This window comes from Chiloscyllium punctatum, chromosome 10 (genome assembly GCF_047496795.1).
Source record: "Chiloscyllium punctatum isolate Juve2018m chromosome 10, sChiPun1.3, whole genome shotgun sequence".
Classification (NCBI taxonomy): Eukaryota; Metazoa; Chordata; class Chondrichthyes; order Orectolobiformes; family Hemiscylliidae; genus Chiloscyllium; species Chiloscyllium punctatum.
Window position 1 is genome coordinate 88,173,542 of NC_092748.1, and position 27,196 is coordinate 88,200,737.

General features: G+C 39.1%; 1 protein-coding gene across 1 annotated transcript in view; it reads right to left on the minus strand.

Annotated features, from left to right (window-relative positions):
• The window catches only part of LOC140482363 (low-density lipoprotein receptor-related protein 1-like), a 1,932,271-nt gene that overhangs the window by 1,232,287 nt on the left and 672,788 nt on the right, over nucleotides 1-27,196 (minus strand). The window contains exon 6 of the mRNA XM_072579726.1: nucleotides 13,084-13,347. Coding sequence (XP_072435827.1) covers nucleotides 13,084-13,347 — 264 coding nt within the window. The remainder of the gene's footprint in view (nucleotides 1-13,083; nucleotides 13,348-27,196) is intronic.

Here is a 27,196-nt window from a genome sequence, read left to right on the forward strand (position 1 = left end):
ACTGTGGAGATGCTGAATCTCCTGGTCTTATTGGTCAGCCGAGGTTTTCCGGATTGTCCCAGGTTAACAACACTAATCAAGGATCTCAAAGTCAACAAGACCTAGCTGGTTCCAATCATTACAGAGGACCAGCAGTCTAGAATGCTCGTTCCATTTACTGGGATGTCAGTTCAGCAGAAAAGTCCCCAAAATCCAAAATTTCAAGCACTGCTACTTGCAATACCAATATTCAAGTAGTTTTCAGTACATTTGTTTGTGTCCCTCAGGTCATAGTCTATTGAAATGTATTTCCTTCCATTATCCAAACCTTCTATTATCTTCATAAGTCAACTCCCCACATCTCCTCTATGATGCCATATCACCTATCCCCTGATACCATTCATAACATTTCGATGTCCCCATATTTTTCATGCCATTTTCCAATGTCCTTGTCACTTCCATCTTCCACTTTCATAATAGATACTCTCCTAATGTCTATTACATGCAGAACCAGCAAGCCTTTGAAAAGTCTTGTAAGGCTTTGAAATAATCCAAAATATCATGAAGCAGAACTGAGATTTACTGTGGAAGGCAGCAACACTGCTTCGCATTTCAGATGTATCTTCATGCTATAAATTAATTGAAAATCTCATTTCACCTTATATACCAAAGTGACAACTGAAGTCACTAAAGGCATGTTTGATGTCAGTGCCAGATGTCAATCGTTTAATTTTATTTGCCTGAGATGAATATGAGCTCAATATCAGTTTGTGGATATGTCAATCTGGGTGATTTTAACGATATGGCTGCAAACTCTTGAGTATTTCAAAATGGAGAAGGTTATTGTATTTCTCACATACTTGTTATGGAGATTAATGAAAATCTGACATACTATTCACTTGACTCTCATGCTACCATGCACTCAAAACATTAGATGAAATGATCTTGAAATGGTAATTGTAAGAATAAAATATCACTCAGCCACTATTTTGGAGCAAGCTTGATGTTTCTTAGTTTAGTTGATGCTTTGGCTGGAGTGAAGTTCTTGAAAAATCACAATTTTCCCAACAACTTTGATGGTTCTTGTAATTTTTGTTTTCCTTCTTGTAGGGTAGTACGGATTTGCCTCAATCTGGATTTTGAGGTGAACATTAACCCCCTTTCTCTCAAGTATGTAGCCAACAGAAACTTTGGCTGCTTTGTTGACTGCAGCAGTCTCATGGCTTTACTTAAAATTCAATGTCACTCATGTTTTCTTAAAAGCTAGTATGACTTACGATAACATTTCTTTTTAGCATGGAGCAGAAGAGCTGCCTTATTATGAGATGTCCCATGAACTGTTGACTCTCTGGTCAAATAAAGTGCTGTCCTATCTAATAAACCATTGTGGTTTCAAACCCCTGTAGTTTTAGCCAATGACCTTTGTATTTGAAAGGCAAACCAGCATATTGCACTTGGGTCAGACTAACAAAATACATCAGAAATTATGTCTTCTTTCTTCTCTCTTGAGATAAGATCATTTCTTAATCCACAAAGGATGGCTGGTGAACCTCAGAAGTTATCTTGATTTTCAGTCTTTTATAACATATCTTACATTAAGGATCTGCAGTAACATAATGCAGTATTGTAATGTCAGTATTGTAATGTCTATATTGTAATTTCAGTATTGTAATGCAGTATTGAAATGAAATATTGTAATTTCAGTACTTGATGTAGCACTGAGCATTCATGCCTGAACTTGAACCAAGAACATTCAACATTGTCTTTAGATTAGATTAGATTACTTACAGTGTGGAAACAGGCCCTTTGGCCCAACAAGTCCACACCGTCCCGCCGAAGCGTAACCCACCCATACCCCTACATCTACATTTACCCCTTACCTAACACTATGGGCAATTTAGCATTGCCAATTCACCTGGCCTGCACATCTTTGGACTGTGGGAGGAAACCGGAGCACCCGGAGGAAACCCACGCAGACACGGGGAGAACGTGCAAACTCCACACAGTCAGTCACCTGAGGCAGGAAAGTTATATAATAGTCCATAACAAGTAAATTACTTGCAGATATGTCCACCATGCTTTATAAAGGCATCATGAATTGCCTACTAAGTCTCAGGTACTCATTAATATAACATTTAATTTCTGATCTCATCTTCTGTACTTGATTGAAATCAGTAGAGAATACTACATTAATCAGCCGAATACAAGGGACATGGATTGCAAAACAATTTGCGCGGGGAGAACTGGACTTATTTTTCAGAGAAACATGCAAAACATTTTGTATCATTAAACAAAAGAGTCTGAGGTTGAACTTTGTCTGTTCAAACAAGATCATGAATCATCAGTGTTGTTTTACACACCACAGATTTTATTTTAATTGAAGTCAACATTAAATGAAATAGTGAGGAATACAAAACAAGTTGTGAAATTGCCAATAGCTGCTGTGTGCGACTGCCTTGAACTCAACTTCACTCCGGGAGTCACCTCAAATGAGTTTTTTCTCAGCCAATATACAGTGGAATGTACTCTTTTTCAAATGTTTACAAATCATACATGAAGTTGAACGCAACCGAGGAAGGGAAGCATTTCAATTTTTTGTCATAGAGTCATTCTGTATGGAAACAGACCCTTCAGTCCAACATGTCCACATTGACTAAGTTTCTCAAACTAAACTGGACCCACTTTCCTGCATTTGCCCTGTATTCCTCTAAACCATTCCTATTTATGTACCTATCCAAATGTCTTTTAAATGTTGTAACTGTACCTGCATCTACCACAATTTTCTACATTTTAGTCTTTATATCTTTAACTTTTGATAATAGATCATTTAATTCCCCATTATAAATAGCAGAAGGCATATATTTTAATGGAAAACATATGTTATTCTAAATTCGGACAAAGTCTCTCAGTGCATGGCACAAAGTTGACAACTGCTGACACAAGTTCAGATGGATTGAGAGTCATTCCTTTATTCATCACCTGTCATTTGTGAATTTCTTACTGAAAATGCTTATCTTAAACGTAAATGTAAGTTGTTTTCAGAAGAAATACAAGCAGATTTTTCGAAGCAGCAAACAGGGATCAAATGTGTAAATGAGGTACAAGCCTCTATCCCTGCAACCTAATTAATTCCAAAACATGAAACAGAAAGTGAAAGTCAAAGTAAAGCAATCTATTCATTACTGATATTCCTCAGTGCAAATAAAGTCAAAAACACGGAAACAGACCCTTTGGTCCAATTCATCCATGCTGGTCAGATATCCTAAATTAGTCTAGTCCCATTTGCCAGCACTCTAAACCCTTCCTATTCATATACCCAGCCAGATGCTTTTTAAATTGTAATTGTACCCGCCTCCACATTTCCTCTGGCAGCTCATTTCATACATGCGCCACCCTCTGTGTGAAAAAGTTGCTCCTTAGATCTCTTTTAAATCTTTCCCCTCTCACTGTAAGCCTGTACCCTCTAGTTCTGGACTCGCCCATCTCAGGGAAAAGACCTTGCCTAATTATCCTATCCATGTCCCTCATGATTTTATAAAACCCTATAAGGTCATTCCTCAGCCTCTGACACTCCAGCCTCTCCCTATAGCTCAAACCCTCCAACCCTGGCAACATCCTTATAAATCTTTTCAGAACTCTTTCAAGTTTCACAACATAAATAGTGGCAAGATAGTAAAAAAAAACCTCAGCAGTGTTTTACAAGAATGATTATTTGCAGCAGCAGCAATATTTTCAACCAGTTTAAAAGTAAATGCTGTTTTCCCCTGAAGAATTAAACTGCCAGATAAAATATTGTGACCATTAATCAGAACATTGCTGGTCAAAATACCCAATACCTTTATGTGAATTCTGGTCATCATAGCTAGAAAATTAATTATAACTCATCATCTATACCATTTGATCATTGATGACTTCCCAAAATTTTGCAAACTGTTAAAATTAAATTATTTAAAATCTATCAGAAAAAAATGGAAGGTTTCTTTTGAACAATTCATCATTTTGCTAAATATTTTCAGTTTTCTGTCCCTGAAATTTAATTAAAGAGGAAAATAAGAATTTATAAGTTTTTCGGAATATGAATTATTTGGTCAACATCAACATGGAATAAATGGTTAATTTATATATTGCAAACATTGTGCTTAGGCAAACACAGGTCAAAGAATCTTATTGTGTTTTAAGCTCAATCTTTAGATGTAGTATCCTTCTGGGTGCGAGGGACCCTTGAATTTATACCCCTGAAAGGTCTTAGAAGTTTCTTTTGGTTATGCACCATTGGCTAACTAGATAATTGTGTCAAAGTTTTTTTTAATCCCCTTTCATTTGTTCTGAAGGAGAAACATATATGTATTTTTATATCAGCTGACTAATACATATGAAATGCAAATGAAACGCTGTACAGTTATAGAATTTATAAGACATGAAAAGACAAAAGGACTGATCTCTTGATATCTGATCCTTTGTACATATGTAGAGTTATAATAAATAGGCAATGATGACTAATCGCTAACAGGTGGTTAGAAACTTTAAGCAAACGTACTATGGGAAAGATTATTGAATACAAACATTAAACCAAATGTAGACCAATAAATACTCCTAATCTCCCATTGAGATGAAAGACAAGGACTTGTTTGAACCTCCATCTGAAACCAATCTGCAAAAGATAGATAGCAACATAAAAGAACACAGGCTAAACTTCAATTTTTCTACATCTTATGAATTACTGAAATATTTAGATTAATAATTATTAATTGCTGCAGTGTACCTAAACTTCTGAAAGTAGTTACCTAAATTCCGTATCACCATATTTTAATTTAAAACAGCAAAATTCTAAGGTGAAAGCTGGAAACACTTGAGAAATTTAGAAAGGGTAGGAAACAGCAGCTACATATTATAGCAATTACACAAAGGTGTGAAACTGCTGAGTGATGTGTCCCATGATTGATTTATTATGATTTCTAATATAGATGAACAGATTAGATTTAGAAGCTGAATATAAAATTATCAAACAGACAGCTGGTACCAACACAAAACCTGAACTGGACAATTGAATAAAATGAAATATGGAAGTGAGTCAAAATGTAGCACATCATATAGACACATTTTGATAGATTTTAAATGAAATGAAAATATGATGGGTCTAAGTACTTCACCAATACACACATAAATATGGGAATTGAAGAGAATTATTGGTCTTCAGTGTTTTGGTTCTCAATATGCCCAACAGAATTAGGAAGTATTATCCTAAAAAAGCAAAATACAATTCAGAGTCTGTAATACTCCAGTCACACATCAAGTTGAAGCATTGTACCCAAGCGTTGCACAGAGGATACATTCAAGATTTTCGAGCATTTCAGATAATGAATATGATCCTTAACATCATTACCTTGGGAAGTTTTACTGCATTAAAGATACTACACAAATGTGAGCAGCTGTTGTGCCAACCTTATATCATACTCTAAGATCAAACTAATCTACATACGCTTCAATTTATTATTATCCACATGCCTATCCAAGAGACGCTTAAATGTCACTAATGTATCTGATTCTCTTACCACCGCTGGCAGTGCATTACATGCACCCACCACTCTCTGTGTGAAGAACTGACCCCTGACATCCCCCAAACCTTCCTCCAATCACCTCAAAGTTATGCCTCCTTGTGATAGCCATTTCTGCCTTGAGAAGAAGTCTCTGATTATCCACTCTACCTATGCCACTCATCATCTTATACACCTCTAAGATCACTTCTCACTCTTTATCGTTCCAATGAAAAATGCCTTAGCTTCCTCAATCTTTATTCAACCCTGGCAGCATCCTAGTAAATCTCCTCTGCATCCTTCAAAAGCTTCCACATCCTTCCTTTAACAAGATGAACAGATCTGAACACAATATTCCAACTGTGGTCGAACCAGGGCTCTACAGAGCTGCAGCATAACTTCACAGCTCTTAAACTCAATTCCTCAGCTAATGAAAGCCGATACACCATATGCCTTCTTAATAACCCTACCAACCTGGGTAGCCACTTTGAGGGATCTATGGACATGGACCTCCAAGTTCTGTCTGTTCCTCCACACTGCCAAGAATCCTGCCTTCAACCCTGTATTTTGCATTAAAATTTGACCTTCCAAAGTGAATCATTCCCCATTTTTCCAGGTTGAACTCCATCTGCCACTTATCAGCCCAGTTTTGCATGCTGTCAATGTCCTGTTGCAACCTACAACAGCCCTCCACATTATCGACCACTCCACCAACTTTCATGTCATTGGCAAACTTACTAACCCACCATTCTACTTTCTCATCCAAATCATTTATAAAAATCACAAACAGCAGAAGTCCCAAAATAGACCCTGCAGACCACACTGGTCACCGAGCTCCAGGCTGAATACTTTCCATCTACTACCACCCTCTGTCCTCTGTGGGCCAGCCAATTCTGTATCCAAATAGCCAGATTTGCCTCTATCCAATGCCACCTTACATTCTGAATTAGCCTACCGTGGGGATGCCTTGCTAAAATCCATGCACATGACATCAACTGCTTTATCTTCATCAATGTGTTTTGTCACATCCTCAAAGAATTCAATTAGGCTTGTGAGGCATTACATACCCCTCACAAAACCGTGTTGACTGTCTCTAATTAAACAATGGTTTTCCAAGTAATCATAAACCTGTCTCTCAGAATCCTCTCCAATAATTTGCCCACCACATACATAAGATTAACTGGTCTGTAATTCCCAGGATTAGCTCTATTCCATTTCTTGAAAAAAGGAATAACATTTGCGCGCCTCCAATCATCTGGCACTACTCCAGTGGACAGCGAGGATGCACAGATCATCACCAAAGATGCAGCAATCTTTTCCCTCGCTTCCTGTAGTAATATTGGGTATATTCCCTCTGGCCCAAGGGACTTATCTATCCTTATGTTTTTGAAAATATTCAGCAAATTGTCCTTCTTAACATCAACCTGTTCAAGCATATCAGTTTGTTTTATGTTGACCTGTCAGACAACAAAGTCCCTCTCAGTATTGAATATTGAAGCAAAGTATTCATTAAAAGACCACCCCTACTTCCTCCAACTCCTGGCACAAGCTCCCTTGACTATCCCTGATAGTTCAAGCTCACCTGGAAAAAAACTTGAAATCTGCATCCGGTTCTGGACAAATCCCAACAGCAATAATCTAAAGGGGCTTAAAGAACTGTTCATTGGTGGCAAGGCTGTTCCTCATTCCTCCCAAAGTCCCCACCCCATAAAATCACACTACCCCCTTAACACTTTGAAAATTCAAAACTATCTTGGAGTCTTTGGGATGCCAACCAAGACTGTAATTTCAAAATCTTACCCACACTAATCTTGAACCAGAGACCTTTGGAAATCTCAGCCCCGAGATTTCAGTCTTAAAGAGCAATGTCAAAGTTATAAATGATGGCAAATAAAACAAAATAATTAACAGCAGAAGGTCAAAAAAGACACATAAAGAAGATAACCACATATTCCATGACAGTGGGACAAAGTGCAGGAATAAATTACAGAAAAAGCCATTTGGGACTCATAATCAACATCGACAAAAGTACTATAATATGGGTATCATATTATAGGAGGGAAATGAATGCTTTAGAAATAGTATAGAAGCAGTTTACAACGATGGCTTGAGGGATGTGGAACTTCAGTCTTCAGGAGAGACTGGCCCTGCCTCCTTGCAATGAAGAAGGCTAAGAGGAACTTCAACAGAGGTTTTCGAAATCATGAGCAGGCTGGAAAAAATAGATCAGGCGAAACTGTTCTCGCTGGTAAATGGAACCAGAGAACAAGAATGCATGGATTTAACATGGTCTGCAAAAGAAGCAAGAGCGGAGAAAAGAAAATCTTTTTCACTCAGTAAGTAGTTAGGGTATGGGAAGCAAATGCATTGGATGATTCTTTTGAATAAAAGTAACGTGCAGGAAATGAGGAAACAGGAGGTACTAGGTAATGGTGCTGATTTAACAAGGCAGTGTCGACGCAATAGGCTGAATGGCCTCCTTCTATGCCATAATACTTCTGTAATTCTGTGATGTTGAGGAGTTTTCAGAAAGATTTTTGTCAGCTTGCATCCTATTTTACAGGATGAACAAAATAGTTGCAGACAATTTTTAAAAAAAATTACAGCTCACTTGCTGTTTTAGACTCAACCTACTCAACTGTTGTGAAGACAAGGACTGCACATGCTGGAAACCAGAGTCTAGATTAGAGTGCTGCTGAAAAAACACAGCAGGTCAGGCACAGCATGTATCTACTCAACTTTTGCACTGAGGTTGAAATAAAAAACCACTACCTTTATCAAATGCATTTGAATTAAGAGTCCAAAACCCTGGGACTTCAATTAAATGTTGGTCATCCACTGGATCTGCACTTAAAATGACATATAACATGACTGGGAGATTTTACCAAGTTTTGTGTTCACGTATCATCCTATTAATTAAGCTCAATCTAGTGTCACTGCTGAATAAATATTGACTGGCAGCATGACTCCCAAAGAATTGAGAAACTAATATGTTTTTCTCTGTCTGGACTGAATGCTCAGAACTACCAGATGAGTTATGCTTATACAACTATAGGAGGCTGCTCCAAAATAAAACTAAACAAAAACAGCTCTGCAAATTACTTTTGAAAGGCCTGAACTGTCCTAACTTAAGAAAAATAAACCTTTTCTGTTGATCCCTTTGTACTTTGCTCTACTTTGGTGATATAACCTCTCACAGACCCTCACCTCCCCACACTCAAGTTTGAAAGTGGGTAATTCTGGCTCGGCCCCACAGAGGAACCACTTGGTTTTTGATTCACTGGGAGTGAGAAGCTGCCTATCACTGCTCATTCAGCAAGTCAGCAATGAAACTACATTGAGCATAATAGAAACTTACCCAAGCTCAAAAATGTGCATTATCTTCTACCAATGTTATTAGTCATGTGCAATAAACATCCTGCCCACTGTGTCAAGTTTAGGCGCAGCAATCATCACCAATTGTCTATTGAAACAGATATTGCCACATGAGCCATAGAATAATTTCTGTAATAGTTAGGACTCATTTTGTTCACTGGTGTGGACCATAGTGATTAATACACAAAACTAGCCTGCATCATTGAGCAAATGCATTGTTGTGGACTTTGCCTCCAACAGGATGTTTTTATTTGTTATCATGTTATCCTTCATATCATTGAGGTGGATAATATGATTTTAAAAGATACAATAGACATTTATCACCAGTGGCTATTTTATACAAATGTTACATTCACAGACACATTAAGAACCTGGGCTAGTGTTAGGTTACTCAGTTACATCAAGCAACATACTTCAAGTGATCAGAGTTGGGATGAAACCTGAGATCATTACACTCTCGGGTCACATGCTATGATACAGTGAAATGATATAATGATATCAATCCCATGTTTCTTAAAGTAATGCCAACATACAATGTCTCTTAAAGAAATATACTGAAATACTGACAGACACAATAGCCCCCATTTTCCAAAAATTAAAACTTAACCCAAATAGGTATAAATTGTTGTACATACACACACGTTGCACATTCAATAATTATGCAATAGCTGAAACAGTTTAAAAGATTAACAATTCAAATGTCCATGTAATGTTTTGAAGATTTCTCAACTTCGATCATATACCCATCTGGACAAGTATGCGTGAAACTCTGCAGCACTGGTTTGGCAACTTAGTTGCCTTCCAATTGATTGCTGTCACTTGACAGCATCATTCAATCATCATCATCATGCCATGTTTCTTCAGTGTAGTGGGTATCACGTTCATTTCACATGCACAAATTCCCTGGGTTGAAACATCAAAGGGGTCTTGTAGCACTGTGCTATGTCCCTGCCTCTGAGAAATGAGGCCTAGTTTCAGCTCCTACCTCCTCTAGAGGTGTGTCATAACACTCTTTCGCAAGATTGATTAGAACATATTTCAATCATCATCATTGCAGGTTTTGTCCTCATTCTCCATGCATGATTAGTGTGCTATATATACACATCTGAGCTGGCTTCATCTCCTTTTACAATTTAATACAAGGCCCCCTTAGATCCACTGCCTTGTGCATAACCGTGGTAGTCTTACACTTGCTCATTCATTATGCATCTCTTAAATTCTCCTTTGCATTTGAAGAAGAATGTCCTGTGCCTCAGAATGGTTGCTGGGCAAGGTCATCTGCATTTACCTTCTCAACATAAGTTGTGCTGGGAACAGTAATCCTTTGTCTACTGGTTGAGAGTGTGTTACTGGAAAAACGCAGCAAGTCAGGCAGCATCTGAGGAGCAGGAAAATCAATGATTCGGGCTGGAGTCCTTCTTCAGGAATGAGGCCATTCCTGAAGAAGGGCTCTGGGCTGAAACATCGATCCTCCTGCTCCTCGGATGCTGCCTGACTTGCTGTATTTTTCCAGCAACACATTCTCAACTCTGATCTCCAGCAACTGCAGACCTCACTGTCTCCTTTGTCTACTGGTATTGTGTAAAAATCTATCATGCACTGTAAATATCCTGCTTTGTTGTTTGGTATTGAATTGTCATTGCTTTGATTGTATGTATTGTCTGCTCTGCTGCACTGTTTGAGTGTGGATAGTAAGTGATGATGTGATATTCATCACTTGTTGTGATATTTTCTGCCAGTGATTTGTAGTTTGTTGTCAGACATCATCCATACCAGGACATGAAATGAACAAGACTTATTGTGCTGGCAATGGCTGCACTTGTTCTGTTGCTAAATCAACAAACAATAGGGAATTTGGAGAAGCAAGTGGGATGGCACAGGGGCTTAGTGGTTAGCACTGCTGCCTCACAGCACCAAGGACCTGGGTTCTATTCCAGCCTCGGGTGACTGTCTGTGTGGAGCTTGCACATTCTCCCCGGTTGCTCTAGTTTCCGCCCACAATCCTAAGATGTGCAGGTTAAGTGAATTGACCTTGGGAAATTGACCATAGTGTTCAGGGATGTGTAAGTTAGGTGCATTAGTCATGGGTAAATATCAGATAATATGGTTGGGGAATTGGTCTGGGTGAGTTACTCTTTGGAGGGTCAGTGTGGACCTGTTGGGCTGAAGGGCCAGTTTCCACACTGCAGTGATTCTATGATACCATGACAAGGAAGTAAATTTCCACAAGCACTATGAATAAGTCTGTTGCTACTTTTATCCAAGGAGTGGCTGTGGATGCTCCCTCTGCTTCCAGTGTTATTACATTTGATATGATCGTATATATTCATTAGCTATCCTGATTCATCCTGGCTTCACAGTTCTTGTGCATTTATCGTCATAGAAATATACAGCATGGTTTAACTCATCCATGCCAACCAGATAACCTCAATAAATCTAGTACCATTTGCCAGCACTTGGCCCATATCCCTCTACACCCTTCCTGTTCATATACTCATGCAGGTGCCTTTTAACATATTGTAATTATACCAGTCTGCACAACTTCCTCTGGCAGCTCATTCCACACATGCGCTACTCTCTGCGTGAAAAAGTTAACACTTAGATCCCCTTTAAATCTTTCCCCTATCACCTTAAACCAATACCCTCTAGATTTGGACTTCCCCACCCTGTGGAAAAGACCTTGACTATTTACCATATTCACAATACCCTTGTTTCCTGGTAAAATATGCACATGACATATTGGTAAATTACTTTTGGCATTAGAACTTGTTTGTTCTGGTAAATAACTTTGTTACGATAAACCATGTTTGTCTGTGTACAACAAAAATGAAAAAAAGCTCCTCAGGAACTTAACACTGACTATCTCTGGTTAATGAACGACGACAAGTCTTATAGTCAGTCATTTTCAGCCGTTGCTGATTGTAATTGCTCACACTGGCTCTGTACTGTGGACTGTCATGTACTGAGATACATAACTTGCAGTAATGTATCATGATAGTAATATTTTGGTACTAGCTCTTGCATCAATTTTACTTTTTAATGTATATAGACCTAAATCTTCAGGACACATGATGGTAACAATTCCAAAAACTTCCTATCATCTTACACTATTGATGTGGTGAGTGAAGTTAATAATATAGAAAGCTTGGTCATCTTGTGAAATTTGCCTTTTGTTTGGTTGATTCCGAAATTCATTGATGATTTTCTAAAGAAATCATTTTGGATTTAAAACATCAACTTTATTCTCTCTCCACAGATGCTGCCATAGGTCTGTTGTTACTTGTGAATGTTGAACTTCTCCAGGATTTTCTGTGCTTCTTTCAATTGTTCCAGTATTTTGCTTTCATTGATGTGTTTGCAACTGTGTACACTTTCCTTGCTACTGGTTTTGCGATGTTGTCCCAAGTGTTTTGTACTAGTGTCTGACTTTGTCTTTGGAACCAGATTTCTTGCATATATCTGTCTAATGTCCCTTGTGCCACATGCTTTTCATATCTGAAGAAAAACTAGAGTGGACAGCATTTGGGTAGGTGTGACAAATGGCATCTGTTACCTTTTCTTTCTTGAGGTATATTTTGCTGACTGCTGAAATAGTGTTGGCAGTACTCAAATGTTGTTGACCTGCTGATGGTTCTTACCTTGAATCCATCCTCAAGCAAAATGTTAATGAAGGCATCAATTGGCAGGAAAGTGAAGACTTTAACTCAATGAACCTCTTTGAGATTCCTATTCAGAAAAGTAATTTGAGCTAAGAGGGAGTCTGATATCTTTCTCCCTCCGGTCACATGTTATGAAACAGTGATGATATCATAAATATGTCTGTTTAAGCTTTACTAATATACTGCATCTCTTAAACCTACTCTGATATACTGGTTGATGTGCATGGCACAAGGTTCCTGTATTTCCTCATAGCAACAAAGATGTTACAAACATGAAATTATTGTGACCCTCACTTTTCCTAGAAAATCAAAGTATTTTTAAAGCGAAGTTCCATATTTATATGATTGCGTTTTAATTTAGTTATCATCATTGAATTAACAACCTTTCAAAGCTTGTGAAATATTTAACATTCTTTAGACTTTGTCAAAGGCATTCAATGTAGTAATTCAAAGTACATTGCAATGGGTTGATTACAAATTTAAAACATAATTTAACGATGACTGCTTAAGTATTTCTAGATGCTGAAAATACTCACTGTGGAGGCTATGTGAAATATTGATGACTCTCTCTTCAGTAAATCCATTCAGCGGTGTCAGCTTGGCACATTTCAGTTCAGCATGAGTAGACATTTCTTCAGCTATTATCCAGCAGACCAGCTCCTCATCATAAATAAAATCCAGTGCAATGATTCCATTAGCTGTGACAGAATTCTGACCAGGAATACTTGATCCATTCAGACTGGTCACCACAATACTTTTAACATTGGCGATCAAAAGTACAGGTTGCTGAGCAAAGGTTTCTGGAAAAGATTAAATTAATCATGAATTTCATTAAAAAAAACTTCTTCATAATGACCTTAAAACACAAAATATTGATTAACCCAGAACTTGAAAAATAAAGTGGAATATATTCATTTGCAGCACAAAATGGGAATTATTTAATTTATTGTGATAATCTGGCTTAAAATGGTGCATTGAGAAGTAAAACTGACATTTACTTTATGACAAAATAAATACACATTGGATACCAACCAAGTTATCAACGAAAACTGTATAGATATAGTCCTTAACTCTGCTCAACATCTTTTAAAAAAAGAGATCAAATTCCCTGTCAGCAGCAAGACAGACCTCCTTGTTACTAGATTTTCAAAGGGGAAAAAAGCAGAATGCAATTATCCAACTGCTTCTCTCCAAGATTGTCAGGCTCCCTCATGGAGACATTTAGTCAATGTCTTCAGATGGTCTATGATAAAAGTCAAAAAGTGTGGCGCTGGAAAAGCACAGTAGGAACATTGATTCTCCTGCTCCTCAGATGCTGCCTGACTTGCTGTGCTTTTCCAGCACCTCTGTTTGACTCTGATCTCCAGCATCTGCAGTTCTCACTTTTTTCCCTACCAACGATAAATGTTCAGAATATTTAGATGTGAGGCTGGGAATTGTGAGACCCTTACTTGAATTTCGACTGCTAGCCTGAACCTTCTTGCAGTGTAACTTATTATCAGCAAAAGGGAAAGCTCCAGGAAATTCCAAATGTATGCTCTTGAAATGTGCCCAAGGTGTTGAGCATTCAAAAATAACATACTTGTTTTAGAAGGATAAAATATTAATTGTTTGTTTAAATTAAGAAATCATAATATAGTGTTTGATGTGGAATATCAAAACAATCAGCTCAGTGACTCCAAATATCATGGTATCAATTGAGTTTCAACAACAAAGGATCAATTAACCTGTCACTGCTCAACGGCAAAGATACCAGTCATGGGAAAAAGAAAACTTGACAACATTGCCAAATTCCACTGAAATCAGATTTCTCTTGGACAATCACACAGGCATTGGGCCATATCCTGGCACAGAATGCAGGTGGAGGTGTCTGAGTACGGTGAGACAATCCACTGAACCAAATTCCAAATGTGATCATTTAGCCTAACATGGGTCTGGAGCCCTTCAATACTGACAACCTCCATGAATCAGACAGGCAGATAAGCTCATTAAGATGCTGAAAGGAGGCAGACTGCACAATGTGGTGTCCAGTCTCAGGCTATGCCATTACTTCAGGCAGAAGAACAGATGACTGCTTTGTAAAGGGCAACCTTGTCGAATGAGTGTCCCCACTCCCACGTCCCACCAGTGATTGTTTTCCCTGCATAATCAAATTAGGTCCAGGAATTTTCTGAAGAAGTTTCAAAGAAAATTCATGAAGGAAGAGCACTGGACGTTGTTTGTATGGACATCAGTAAGATGTTTGACAAGGTTTCACATGGTAGACTAGTTAGCAAAGTTAGATTATATGGAATCCAAGGAGAGCTACCCATTTGGATGCAAAATTGACTTATCGGACTAGACGCCTTCGACCAGCAGTGTGCCACAAGGATCAGTTCTGGGTCCGCAGCTTTTTGTTCTTTAAATAAATGATTTCAATATGAACATAGGAGGGATAGTTAGCAAGTTTGCAGATGACACCAAAATTGGTAGTGTAGTTGACAGTGAAGAAGGTTATCTCAAAGTATGACAGGACCTTGTTCTGATGCGATGATGGGCCAAGGAGTGGCAGATGGAGTTTAAGTTTGATAAATATGAAGTGTTAATTTTGGTCAGGCAAATCAGGGTGAGATTTATTTACTTAACAGTAGGGTCTGGGGAGTGTTTCTGAACAGAGAGACCTTGGGATGCAGATTCATAGTTCCTGGAAGTTGGAGTCACAGATAGACAAGGTGGTAAAGAAGGCATCGGTGCACTAGCCTTTATTGGCTAGTACATTGAGTATAGCAGTGGGATGTCATGTATATGACATTGGTTAGGCTACATTTGGAACATCGCATTCAGCTCTGGTATCCTGCGATAGGAAAGATGTTTGAAAGTATTCAGAAAAGATTTACAATGATGTTGCTGGGGTTTGAGCTGCAAGCAGAGGCTGAAAAGGCTGGGGTGATTTTCCCTGGAGTGTCAGAGGCTGGGGGGGGTAACCTTATAGAGGTTTATAAAATCATGAGGGGCCAAGCTTATGAGGGTAAACAGCCAAGGACTTTATCCAAGGTTGGGGACTCCAAAGTTGAGTTTAAGGTGAGAAGGCAAAGATTTATAAGGGACCTAAGGGGCAAAGCTTTCACATTGAAGGTGGTGCATGTATGGAATAAGCTGCCAGAGGACGTGGTGGAGGCTGGTACAATATTTAAAAGGCATCTGAAAGGATATGTGGCTGGGAAGGGTTTAGAGGGATATTGGCCAAGTACTGGCAAATGCAACTCGATTAATTTAGAAAATCTGGTCTGCATGGATGAGTTGGATTGAAGGATCTGTTTCCATGATGTACAACTCTATGACTCTAAACAGTTCCGGCTCCTGTTTCTCTCCTATCACAACTTAACTGGGAACAATGTACTGATAATCATGCTCCCTTCCTTTCACAAAGCATGTAATTGCACAAGAAACCAAATTAGACCAACGAGACACTGATGTGCCTGAATGACTACTACCCAGGATAAAAGCAAATCACTCCAAGCTATTTCTGCAAAAGTAAAAATGAACTCTATTTCCTGTAGCACTTAACTTAAGCAAGAACAATGAAACAAAAGAATTCTTAAAAGTCCAAATATCCACTCACGCATATTGTCACTAAATTACAATTCACGCAGACAAAAGAGAAAAAAATAGAACATTACAGTGCAGTACAGGCCCTCGGTGTTGCGCCAACCTGTGAAACCAATCTGAAGTCCATCTAACCTACACTATTTGATTCTCATCCATATGCCTGTCCAATGATCTTTTAAATGCCTGTAAAGTTGGCGAGTCTGCTACTGTTGCAGGCAGTGCATTCCATGCCCCTACTACTCTCTGAGTAAAGAAATTAACTCTGACATCTGCCTAATATCTAACATCCTTCAACTTGAAGTTATGCCACCTTGAGCTAGCCATCACCATCCTTGGAAAATGGCTCTCACTGTCCACCCGATCTAATCCTTTGATTATCTTATAGGCCTCAATTAAGTCACTTCTTAGTTTTCTTCTCTCTAATGACAACGGCCTCAAGTCCCTCAAACTTTCCTCGTAAGACTTTCCCTCCATTCCAGGCAACATCTTAGTAAATCTCCTCTGAACCCTTTCTAAAGTTTCCACATCCTTCCTAAAATGCAGTGACCAGAACTGCAAGCAATGTTTCAAGTGCGGCTGCAGCAGAATTTTGTACAGCTACAGCATGATCTCATGGTTGTGAAACTTGATCCATCTTCTAATAAAAGCTAACACACTGTATGCCTTCTTCACAGCCTGATCAACCTGAGTGGCAAATTTGAGGGATCTATGTACATGGACACCGAGATCTTTCTATTCATCGACACTACTGAGAATCTTACCATTCCCCCAGTACTCTGCATTTCTGTTCCTCCTTCCAAGTGAATCACCTCACACTTTTCTGCATTAAACTCCATTTGCCACCTCTCAGCCCAATTCTGCAGCTTATGTATGTACCTCTGTAACCTACAACATCCTTCGGCACTATCTACAATTGTAGTGACCTTAATGTTGTCCTCAAATTTATGAACCCATCCTTCTATGCCTTCATCCAGGCCATTTATAAAAAATGCCAAACAACAGTGAAGCCAAAACAGATCCTTGCGGTACACCACTCATAACTGAACTCCAGGATGAACATTTCCCATCAGCCACCACCCTCTGTCTTCTTTCAGCTAGCCAATTTCTGATCCAAACTGCTAAAATGCCCTCAATCCCATGTCTTTGTATTTTGTGCAGTAGCCTAACATGGGGAACCTTATCAAATGCTTACTGAAATTCATACACGCCACATCAACAGTTTTACCCTCATCCACCTGTTTGGTCACTTTCTCAAAGAACTCAAAGAGATTTGAGAGGCACAACTTACATTTCGCAAAGCCATGCTGACTATCCCTAATCAACTTATTCCTGTTGAGATGATTATAAATTCTCTCTCTTATAACCTTTTCCAACACTTCACCCACGACCGAAATAAGGCTCACTGGTCTATAATTACCTAGGTTGTCTCTACTTCCTTTCTTGAACAAGGGAATAGCATTTGCTATCCTCCAGTCTTCTGGTAGTATTCCTATAGACAATGAAAACATAAAAATCAAAGCCAATCTCCTCCCTGGCTTCCCAGGGAATCCTAGGATAAATTCCATCCTGCCCAAAGGATTTATCTATTTTACATTTTCCAGAATTTCTAATACCTCCTCCTTGTGAACCTGAATCCCACCTAAACTAATAGCTTGCTTCTCAGTGTTTCCCTCAACAACATTGTCTTTTTCCATTGTGAACACTAATGAAAAGTATTCATTTAGCACTTCCCCTATCTCTTCTGACTCCATGTTCAACTTCCCACTACTGCCCTTGATTGGCCGTAATCTTACTCTCATAATTCTTTTATCCTTTTTATACCAATAGAAAGCTCTAGGGTTCTCCCTCATCCTATCCGCCAACAACTTCTCATGTCTCCTCCTCACTCGTCTTAGCTCTCCCTTCAGGTGTTTCCTGGCTACTTTGTAACTCTCAATCACCCGAACTGAGCCTTCACTTCTCATCCTAACATAAGCCTTCTTCCTCCTTTTGACAAGACAGGACATCTAACGCATTAACTCTGTTTGGAAAACAATATAGACAGGGTAAATTGAGTTGTGAAGACCACAAGATAGAAATTTCATTTATTTCTCAGAGTCCTTTTGATTTTGCAATGATGAGATGCTGTTGTTTATGTGTATAATGAACAGCGAAGAGGGTTATCTCAGGTAACAACAGGATCTGGACCAGATGGGACAATGGGCTGTGAAGTGGCAGATGGAGTTTAATTCAGATAAATGCAAGGTGCTGCATTTTGGGAAAGCAAATCTTAGCAGGACTTATACACTGAATGGTAAGGTCCTAGGGAGTGTTGCTGAACAAAAAGACCTTGGAGTGCAGGTTCATAGCTCCTTGAAAGTGAGTCGCAGGCAGGTAGGATAGTGAAGAAGGTGCTTGGTATGCTTTCCTTTATTGGTCAGAGTATTGAGTACAGGAGTTGGGAGGTCGTGTTGCGGCTGCACAGGACATTGGTTAGGCCACTGTTGGAATATTGCGTGCAATTCTGGTCTCCTTCCTATTGGAAAGATGTTGTGAAACTTGAAAGGGTTCAGAAAAGATTTACAAGGATGCTGCTGCCAGGGTTGGAGGATCTGAGCTACCGGGAGAGGCTGAACAGGCTGGGGCTGTTTTCCCTGGAGCGTCGCAGGTTGAGGGGTGACCTTATAGGGGTTTACAAAATTATGAGGGGTGTGGATAGGATAAATAGACAAAGTCTTTTCCCTGGGGTTGGGGAATCCAGAACCAGAGGGCATATGTTTAGGGTGAGAGGGGAGAGATGTAAAAGAGACCTAAGGGGCAACTTTTTCAAGCAGAGGGTGGTACCTGTATGGAATGAGCTGCCAGAGGATGTGATGGAGACTGGTACAATTACAACATTTAAGAGGCATTTGGATGGGTATATGAATAGGAAGGGTTTGGAGGGATATGGGCCGGGTGCTGGTAGGTGGGACTAGATTGGGTTGGGATATCTGGTCGGCATGGACGGGTTGGACCGAAGGGTCTGTTTCCATGCTGTCCATCTCTATGATTGTATGATAGTCGCCTTTGGATTTTGAATTGTTCCAGTGAACTCGGATCTTTTGTGATTTTTTTCTCCCTTCTAAACTCTCTGGAATCCATCTCTGGCTCCAAATGAAGGCAGAGACAGAGAGAATTTGCCTGCAGGCTGGATGTGCTCACCCTCTCTGCTCATCCCTAGTAGCATTTATCACTCTGCAGCTCAACCAGAGAGCTGTTGTCAGGCAGAATTTCTTGAACGCAAAAGGTTTTTGACATGATTTATTCTCAACATTTCCTTGTTGAACTTCCAAAAATCATTATTATAATGCACAGCTTAGCAATATGTAACGTGTGCTTTTCAAGTTGCAAAGCTCTTAGTATTTAGTTGCTTGTTAAAGGATTCCAACCAGCATTTCAACGCTTAGTACAGAATAAGGATAAATTTTAAAAGTGAGTGCTCTCTGATGTACCAGTGCAGAGAAAATTCAGCCCTGTAGACACTAATGGTCTTTGTTTTGAAAAGTTCTCTGAAAGTCTTTGTATCACCTCTGAATTGTATAAAAATATTGACCAAAGCTGCTTTCAGAACTCAGAGTTTCACATAGCTATAAGTACTTGATATGTGGTTTTAAATCGAACAATGTGATGGTCATTAAACAAACAAATCAAATTCAGCTGGAATTGTTGCAATGTTCACTCTTTCAACAATGAAAACAGAATATGCTGGAGCAGCTTGGAGAGAGAAACAAAGTTAACATCTATTCAAATATGACACTTCTTAAGAACTCAGCAACTTCAGAGATCCTCCAGCATTTTCTGTTTTTATTTCCAATTTTTTTATTCCCTATTTCAACCTGGTGCATAGTTGGATGCAATTTAATGAGAAGGATTCTTTTGGCCTTTGCAGTTTGAGTTGAGAAGACAAAGATAAACACCAAAGTTTGTGCTCATCTGGAGATTTTCATGGATCGAGAATTTATGATCTTTCATGCACATTTGTGCTGCTGGGTCTCATTATGCTTAGGAAACATTAAAGATGAATACACCTTTTGTTTGTGCTGAGCCATCATGTACCCCCAAGGGATTCTATAACATCCAAAGCTTTTATCAAGGGAATTGTTAGGTTTGCTACTGGCATCATGAAATATGTGGTGCATCTTTTATATTTTGTTTTATTGCAGAAACAATTGGTAGAGATATATTTTCTTTAAACTACAACTGGCAAAGCTTGATTTGTTAACAAATTTGCTTAGATGATGGTTACATGTTAAATAGCTTGACAAATCACTTGAACACCTTGAACAAAGACAAGTTAGACTCAGTTGGCTGCCTTGACAAAGTTGTATTTCTCTGAAATGACCATTCCTAATGCTTTGTGGTATCTTCCACCTCTACTGTATGATATTGGAAGTGGGTTGCTTGAGGGTGTTTGTTGCCACTAATCCTCCTTTGCCTTTGCTTTACTTTGTATCTAGGGATTGGAGATAGAGGATAGAGCACCTTAGAGGATGAACAGAAGAGGCACTGTTCTTAAATATCACAAAGGTTTACTACAGGATAGCATTATGTATGACTACAGTTGGTTAGCTATATCTACTCGGACCTGAGAAAGCTGTTACAGAAATTCTTGACTCCTCTGAAAGCTAAAACTTCTCCTCTCCAATCACAGACTGTGAGAGACATCAGTCGAATTGGTGAAGCCAATGCAACACAATGAATATTAGTCCCATCAGAAACTTTATGCAACTTCTTCCCCTTTTTGTATTTGCACCATTTGTTATAAAGTTATTCCCTTTTCCCTTATGGATCTTTGCTTCACTTCCTGAAGCCTTCAGTTCCAACTTGCAGATCCTCCTTCACTAAAGCATCTGCATTTTCTAAGTTTGGTTGGATTTTCTCTTATTTCCCAGACCACATTTTTGCTCAAGTGGTCTTTACTAATTTCTGAATGAAGATATATCTTTGGAGGGTGAGGTTTGACTTATTGCACTCTTTACTGCTGCTGTCTCTCAATGTTGGTAGATATTTTCCAGCTATTTAATGGCTGTCTGTGTCTTCTTCAAATTATATTGCTTGTAAAGAGGTAAATTCCCTTGCTGTTATTTCTCTTTTCTTCTGGATCTTTGCACTACATGGTAGGTTTAAATCCACACGGCTGTAATCACGTGACATTTTATGACTATTCCTGGCACCTTATGACAGTTGCCATCTCTACTGGATAGTGGTAGTGGGAAGGGGTTATTTAGAGTGTACATTGCCACCAATGTCCATTGCTTTATCTTGGGATTATGTAGTCATTCATTGGACAGAATAAATCAGTACAGACTATCTACAGAAAGAAAGCATCGTTCTTAGATAGCAAGATAATCTATTGCATGATAAAAATTAATACACATACATTTGGCCAAGAATACCTAGCAGATTCTAAGGGAGCTTGTACAGTTGGATCTTCTCAATCTAAAAATATGAACAGAATGCTTTGCCTCCACTTACAAACTGTATGACGCACATGTTCATGTTACAATGATTTCACACTTTTTCCTTAACTCCTTCAGAAATTTTACCTTCCACATAATAAAATGAAAATAGAGACAAATCTTATGTGTGCCACACCCCACAAAAGCTTGTAATTGTATGACAACCTTAACATAAAAAAAGTCTTTCACAAGAGTGTCATGATAGAATATAACATGGAACAGCCAAAGAGTTAGAATCCTGGCGGAACAAAGCTTCGTCAAGGAGGTGGTTTTAATGAACACCTGAAAGAAAGAGGTGGAGAGAGTTCAGGAAGGAATTTAAAAGTTTAGGACTTGGGGAAAAGACACAGAATAAAGACAATGTTAAATACATTTGCTTCAAAAATCCAGCTTCAAAACTCAAGGTTAATTTGCTGCAGTTGAGGACTGAGTTTGGAACAGTAATGTTTGTTCACTATCTGAGAATTTGATAGTAATGTACAGGGACCCATAAGCACACTTACAATTTGTTTTGTGAAGGAGTGGCACAGTGACTCAGTAGTTAGCACTGCTGCCTCACAGCACCAGAGACCTGGGTTTGATTCCCACTTTGGGAATTTGCACTTTCTCCCTGTGTCTTTGTGGGATTGCTCCGGTTTCCTCCCACAATCCAAAGATGTGCAGGTTAGTGAATTGGCCATGCAAAATTGCCCATAGTGTTCAGGGATGTGCAGGCTAAGTGCATTTTTTAGTGGTCAATGTGGAGTGATAGGTTTGGGGAATGGGGTCTGGGTGGGTTACTCTTCGGAAGGTTGGTGTGGACTTGTTGGGCCAAAGGGCCTGTTTTGATACTGTAGGGAATCTAATCTAATCAGTTTGACTGTAAGGATTCAGGTACTTAGATATACTTTCCTGCTCATCTACTTGACACAATATTGATTTCAAACTGATCCTAGATTTAACTTGCCATGCTAAAACAAGAATTCTAATCATCTCAATCTATTTTCAGGCCTAGGCGAATTCAGAATGACCCAGTGGAATACTGCATTTCCTGTCATTTGCAATTATGATGTTCCAAATTGTGATGATATATCTTTTTTAATCGATGCCAATGGAGAAACTAAAGTTGAGAAAAGCTTATCAATTTTAAATTGAAATAGGAAATGTTTTGATTAAGAGAAGTCTTATTAGACTTGTCTTTCAAGCAGAACCTTATCAGTTATTATAAGAATAGTACCTTGTATTTATATAAGGAACTTTACACAGAAAAACATTTCAGGATATTGCATAGGAGAGTTCTAATGCAAAATATGATGCTCAGTTACATCAGGCGATATGAAAGAAGAAAATCAAAAAGATATTTTAAAATGTATTCATTCACAGGATGCAGGCATTGCTAGCTATACCAGCATTTATTGCCCATTCTTAATAGCTCTCAAAGAGATAGTGAGAAAGTGCTTTCCTGAACTACTGTAATCCATGGGGAATGGGCACACCCGCAGTATTGTTCGAAAGAGAATTCCAGGATCTTGATCAGTGACATTAAAGGAAAAGGAAATTAAATCCAAGTCAGGATAGTAAGGGGCTTCAAGGGGAAGTTGTAGGCACTGGTGATTCTATGCATGAGATTTTTTGTTAGATTATCTACAGTGTGGAAACAGGCCTTTCGGCCCAACATGTCCACACCGACCCTCCGAAGAGTAACCCATCCAAACCCATTTCCCTCTGACTAATGTATCTAACAGTTTGGGCAAATTTATTATGGCCAATTCACCTGACCTACACATCTTTGGACTGTGGAAGGAAACCGGAGCACCCAGAGGAAACCCACGCAGACACGGGGAGCATGCGCAAACTCCACACAGACAGTCGCCCAAGGCTGGAATCAAACTTGGGACCCTTGTGCTGTGAGGCAGCAGTGCTAACCACTGAGCCACCGTGCTGCTTTTGGCCTTCGAGTTGGTCGAGTTCACAGGTTTGGAAATTACTGTTTCAGGGGCCTTGGTGAGTTATTGCAGCACATCTTGAAGATGTGGAATATTCTACTGCCATTGTCCATTGCTGTTGGAGGAAGTGAATCTTGAAGGTTGTGCATGTGGACTGCTTTGTCCTGGATGTTGTTGGACCTGTACTCACCCAGTGATTATATTTCATCATACTCCAAAATTATACTTTGTAGATGTCAGACAGGATTCAAGGATTCAGGTGATGAATTTTTAAACTCGAGAATTCCTCGCCTCCAACCTGCTGATTGTCATGCTATTTACATGGCTGGCCCAATTTAATTTCTCATCAATAGCAATGCCAAATACATTCTTCTTGGAAATGGTCATTGTTTAAATTTCATATGGCATGAATGTTACTTGTTACTTATCAGCATAAGCTTGAATATTGCCCAGGTCTTCCTGGAAATAGAAACAGACTGCTTCAGTATCGGAGAAATATGCAAATGGTGTGATTATTATGAAATCATCAACAGACCTCGATACTCTTGACACTATGATGGAAGGTAGGTCATTGCTGAAGAATCTGGATGTTTTGGCGCAGATTACACGATGATGTCCTGTTGTGATATCTTGAACGGAGTGACTGACCTGCCACAAGAACTGCAATTGTCCTTTGTACTCGGAATGATTACACTCAGCAGAAAATTTTCCCTACATTCTCTTTTATTTGGATTATGAATTACAAATTTTTTAAAAAATCTGGAAATCAGATACACGAATAGAAATTGCTGGAAAAACGTTTGTTCTGAAGAAGGCGCCACTGGACTAGAAACAATAACTCTGCTTTCTCTGAACAGATGTTACTAGACCTGCTGGGCTTTTTAAACAGTTTCTGTTTGTGGTTATGAGTTACTATAGAATCCATACAGTGTGAAAACAGGTTCTTTGGTCCAACAAGTCCACAATGAGCCTCTGAAGAGTAACCCTCCCAGACCCAATCCAATCGCTGTATATTGGCCACTGGGCTTTTGCCCGAAACATCGATTTCGCTGCTCGTTGGATGCTGCCTGAACTGCTGTGCTCTTCCAGCACCACTAATCCAGAATTTGGTTTCCAGCATCTGCAGTTATTGTTTTTACCACTAAATAATGCACTTAACCTACACATCCCTGAACACAATGGGCAATTTAGCATGGTGAATTCACCTAACATGCACATCTTTGGATTGAGGGAGGAAATCAGAGCACCCAGACAAAACCCACACAGACATGGGGAGAATGTGCAAACTCCACACAGTCGCCTGAAGCTGGAAGTGAATCCACTGAGCTAACCACTGAGCTACCGTGCCTCCCTTTGATGTGTAAACTTGCTTGTGTAAATGCTACCTTGATGTCAAAGTAAGTTTCCCTTACCTCACTGCTGGTCTTTTTCAACACTAACTGTCAGAGAAAGGACGCACAAATCTTGGCTGGTAACAGCAATTACTGCTCCTGCAGCTTTTCTTTTTAAATCCTGAACGTTGCAGCTTCTGCTGGTTCTGACTTGCTTGCTCAGAGACAGAGTGCAGCACCCTCTCTTTGCCTACTCAATGTCATTTAATGTTACTCTTAGATAATCACTCCCATCTGAATATTGCAAATTTTCACTCAATCACTGTCGCTAGGAATCCTTAAATCCCCATTAAAGTTCTATTAGATAACCGCATTAATCAAGTTGGATACAAATATGTTTGGATCTCAGTATAGCTTTACTGACCAATTTTATTCTCTATGATTGGAGGTAAAATCAATTTAAATATACAGAACAAAATATTCATTCGGTGGGAATTTTGTGCATTAGCAGATATCAACCTGAATTGATGGGCAGAGAAAGTGCTTCCTCACAATTCTGCAGAAACAATCATCTGGCATGACTATTTCTAAATGGGACAATTACACCAATGATATAATTTGTATCTCCATGTTTGGATCAGTGCTCTAATGAGGTTTGTTGTTGATGGATGTTGGCATAACCATTAGGGTAGTACGGTGGCTCAGTGTTTAGCACTGCTGCCTCACAGTGCCAGAGCCCCAGGCTCGATTCCAGCCTCAGGCAACTGTCTCTGTGGAATTTGCACATTCTCTTAGTGTCCGGTTTCCTCCCACAATCTAAAGATGTACAGGTTTGGTGAATTGGCAATATGCTAAATTGCCCATAATGTTCAGGGATTTGTAGGTTAGGTGCATTAGTCAGGGGTAGACATCGGATAGCAGGAGTCTAGGCTGAAAAGTCGATTTCCACACTGTTGGGATTCTATGATTCTAAGAACCCAAACTTAACAGCAGTGGGCAAGCTATTGGTGAGTATGTACTGCTTGATAGCTGTGATGACAGCACTTTCCTTCCCAGTGTTGATGATTGAGAATTACTTGATTTGGTGGCCATTGACAAAGCTTGATCTGTCCTGCTTTTTGTGCAGAGGATATATCTGGGTAATTGTCGTCATCGCCTGGTCAATGCTTGTGCTGTAGTTGTACTGGAACATCTTGGAGAAAATTGCAGCTAATTATGGATCATAAATGTTTAACACAATTGTGGGAATGTTGTCGGGATTTATATAGCCCTTGCAGTATCCAATGTCGTCAGCAATTCCTTGAATCAAATTGGATGAACAACTAGGTCTGGTGAGATCAAGAGGGAAAAAAGATGGATCATTCACTTAACACTTCTGGCTGAAGATGTTTAGAAGTGCTCCAGCCTTGACTTACGTGATAATGCGTGAGGCTCACCCATCATTAAGAATGGAGATATTTATGGACCCATCCTCCTCTTGACAGTTGTCTAATTGTCCACAATCCTCCATGGATGGATGAGGCAAGACTGTGCACTCAGACCTGGTCTAATTACTTAACTATGGCTATCTTTATTTTGCTTCTCTTTCCTCGCAGAAGTTTGAGTGCCTTCAGTGTTGTCTCACTCCAGAGAGCAGCGGAGGCAGCATCATTCAAATGTTTTAAAGGCAGAAACAGATTAATTCTTGACGAACAAAAGAATCAAAGTGTTTTGGGAATAGGTAGGAAAGTGGACTCAAGGCCACAGTCAGATCAGTCATGATCTTCTCAAATCATGAAGTGGGCTGAAAGGAGCTGAATGGCCTTTTCCTGCTCTAAGTTCATAGTCTGTTGTTATATGTTAACAAAAGAGCAGGTAAATGAAAAGGCACACTAGAAAATGACAGAAGAAATTAATTGTTAATTTTTAACTTAGAATGTTCTATTTTATACTTTTGGGTGACATTAGACTATTTTTCTATTATCAGAATTTTGTTCTGTTGAATTCCATTAATATTGCTGATCATGGAAAACATCTTCCAACATGATGAAATAAATCTGTTTAAAAAGATTATATTAATTTCCAGAAGTACTTTCCATTATCTTTATTGTGCTTATCCTGCCATCTAAAGACAGTGGGAGATTATGCCACCTGTTTTATGATAAACAGCTTGTTCGAGTAGATATTTGAAATTCACCTCAATTGGGAGATAAGTAAGTTAACTCAATTAGCATCAATTGTGATCAAATTCTGAGGATGTGTCTCAAATTTTGAAGTGTGGGTGTATTGCTGGTCTTAGAATATTGTTGGTTCAGAGATTTACTTTCACAATTAACTCATAATTGTCAA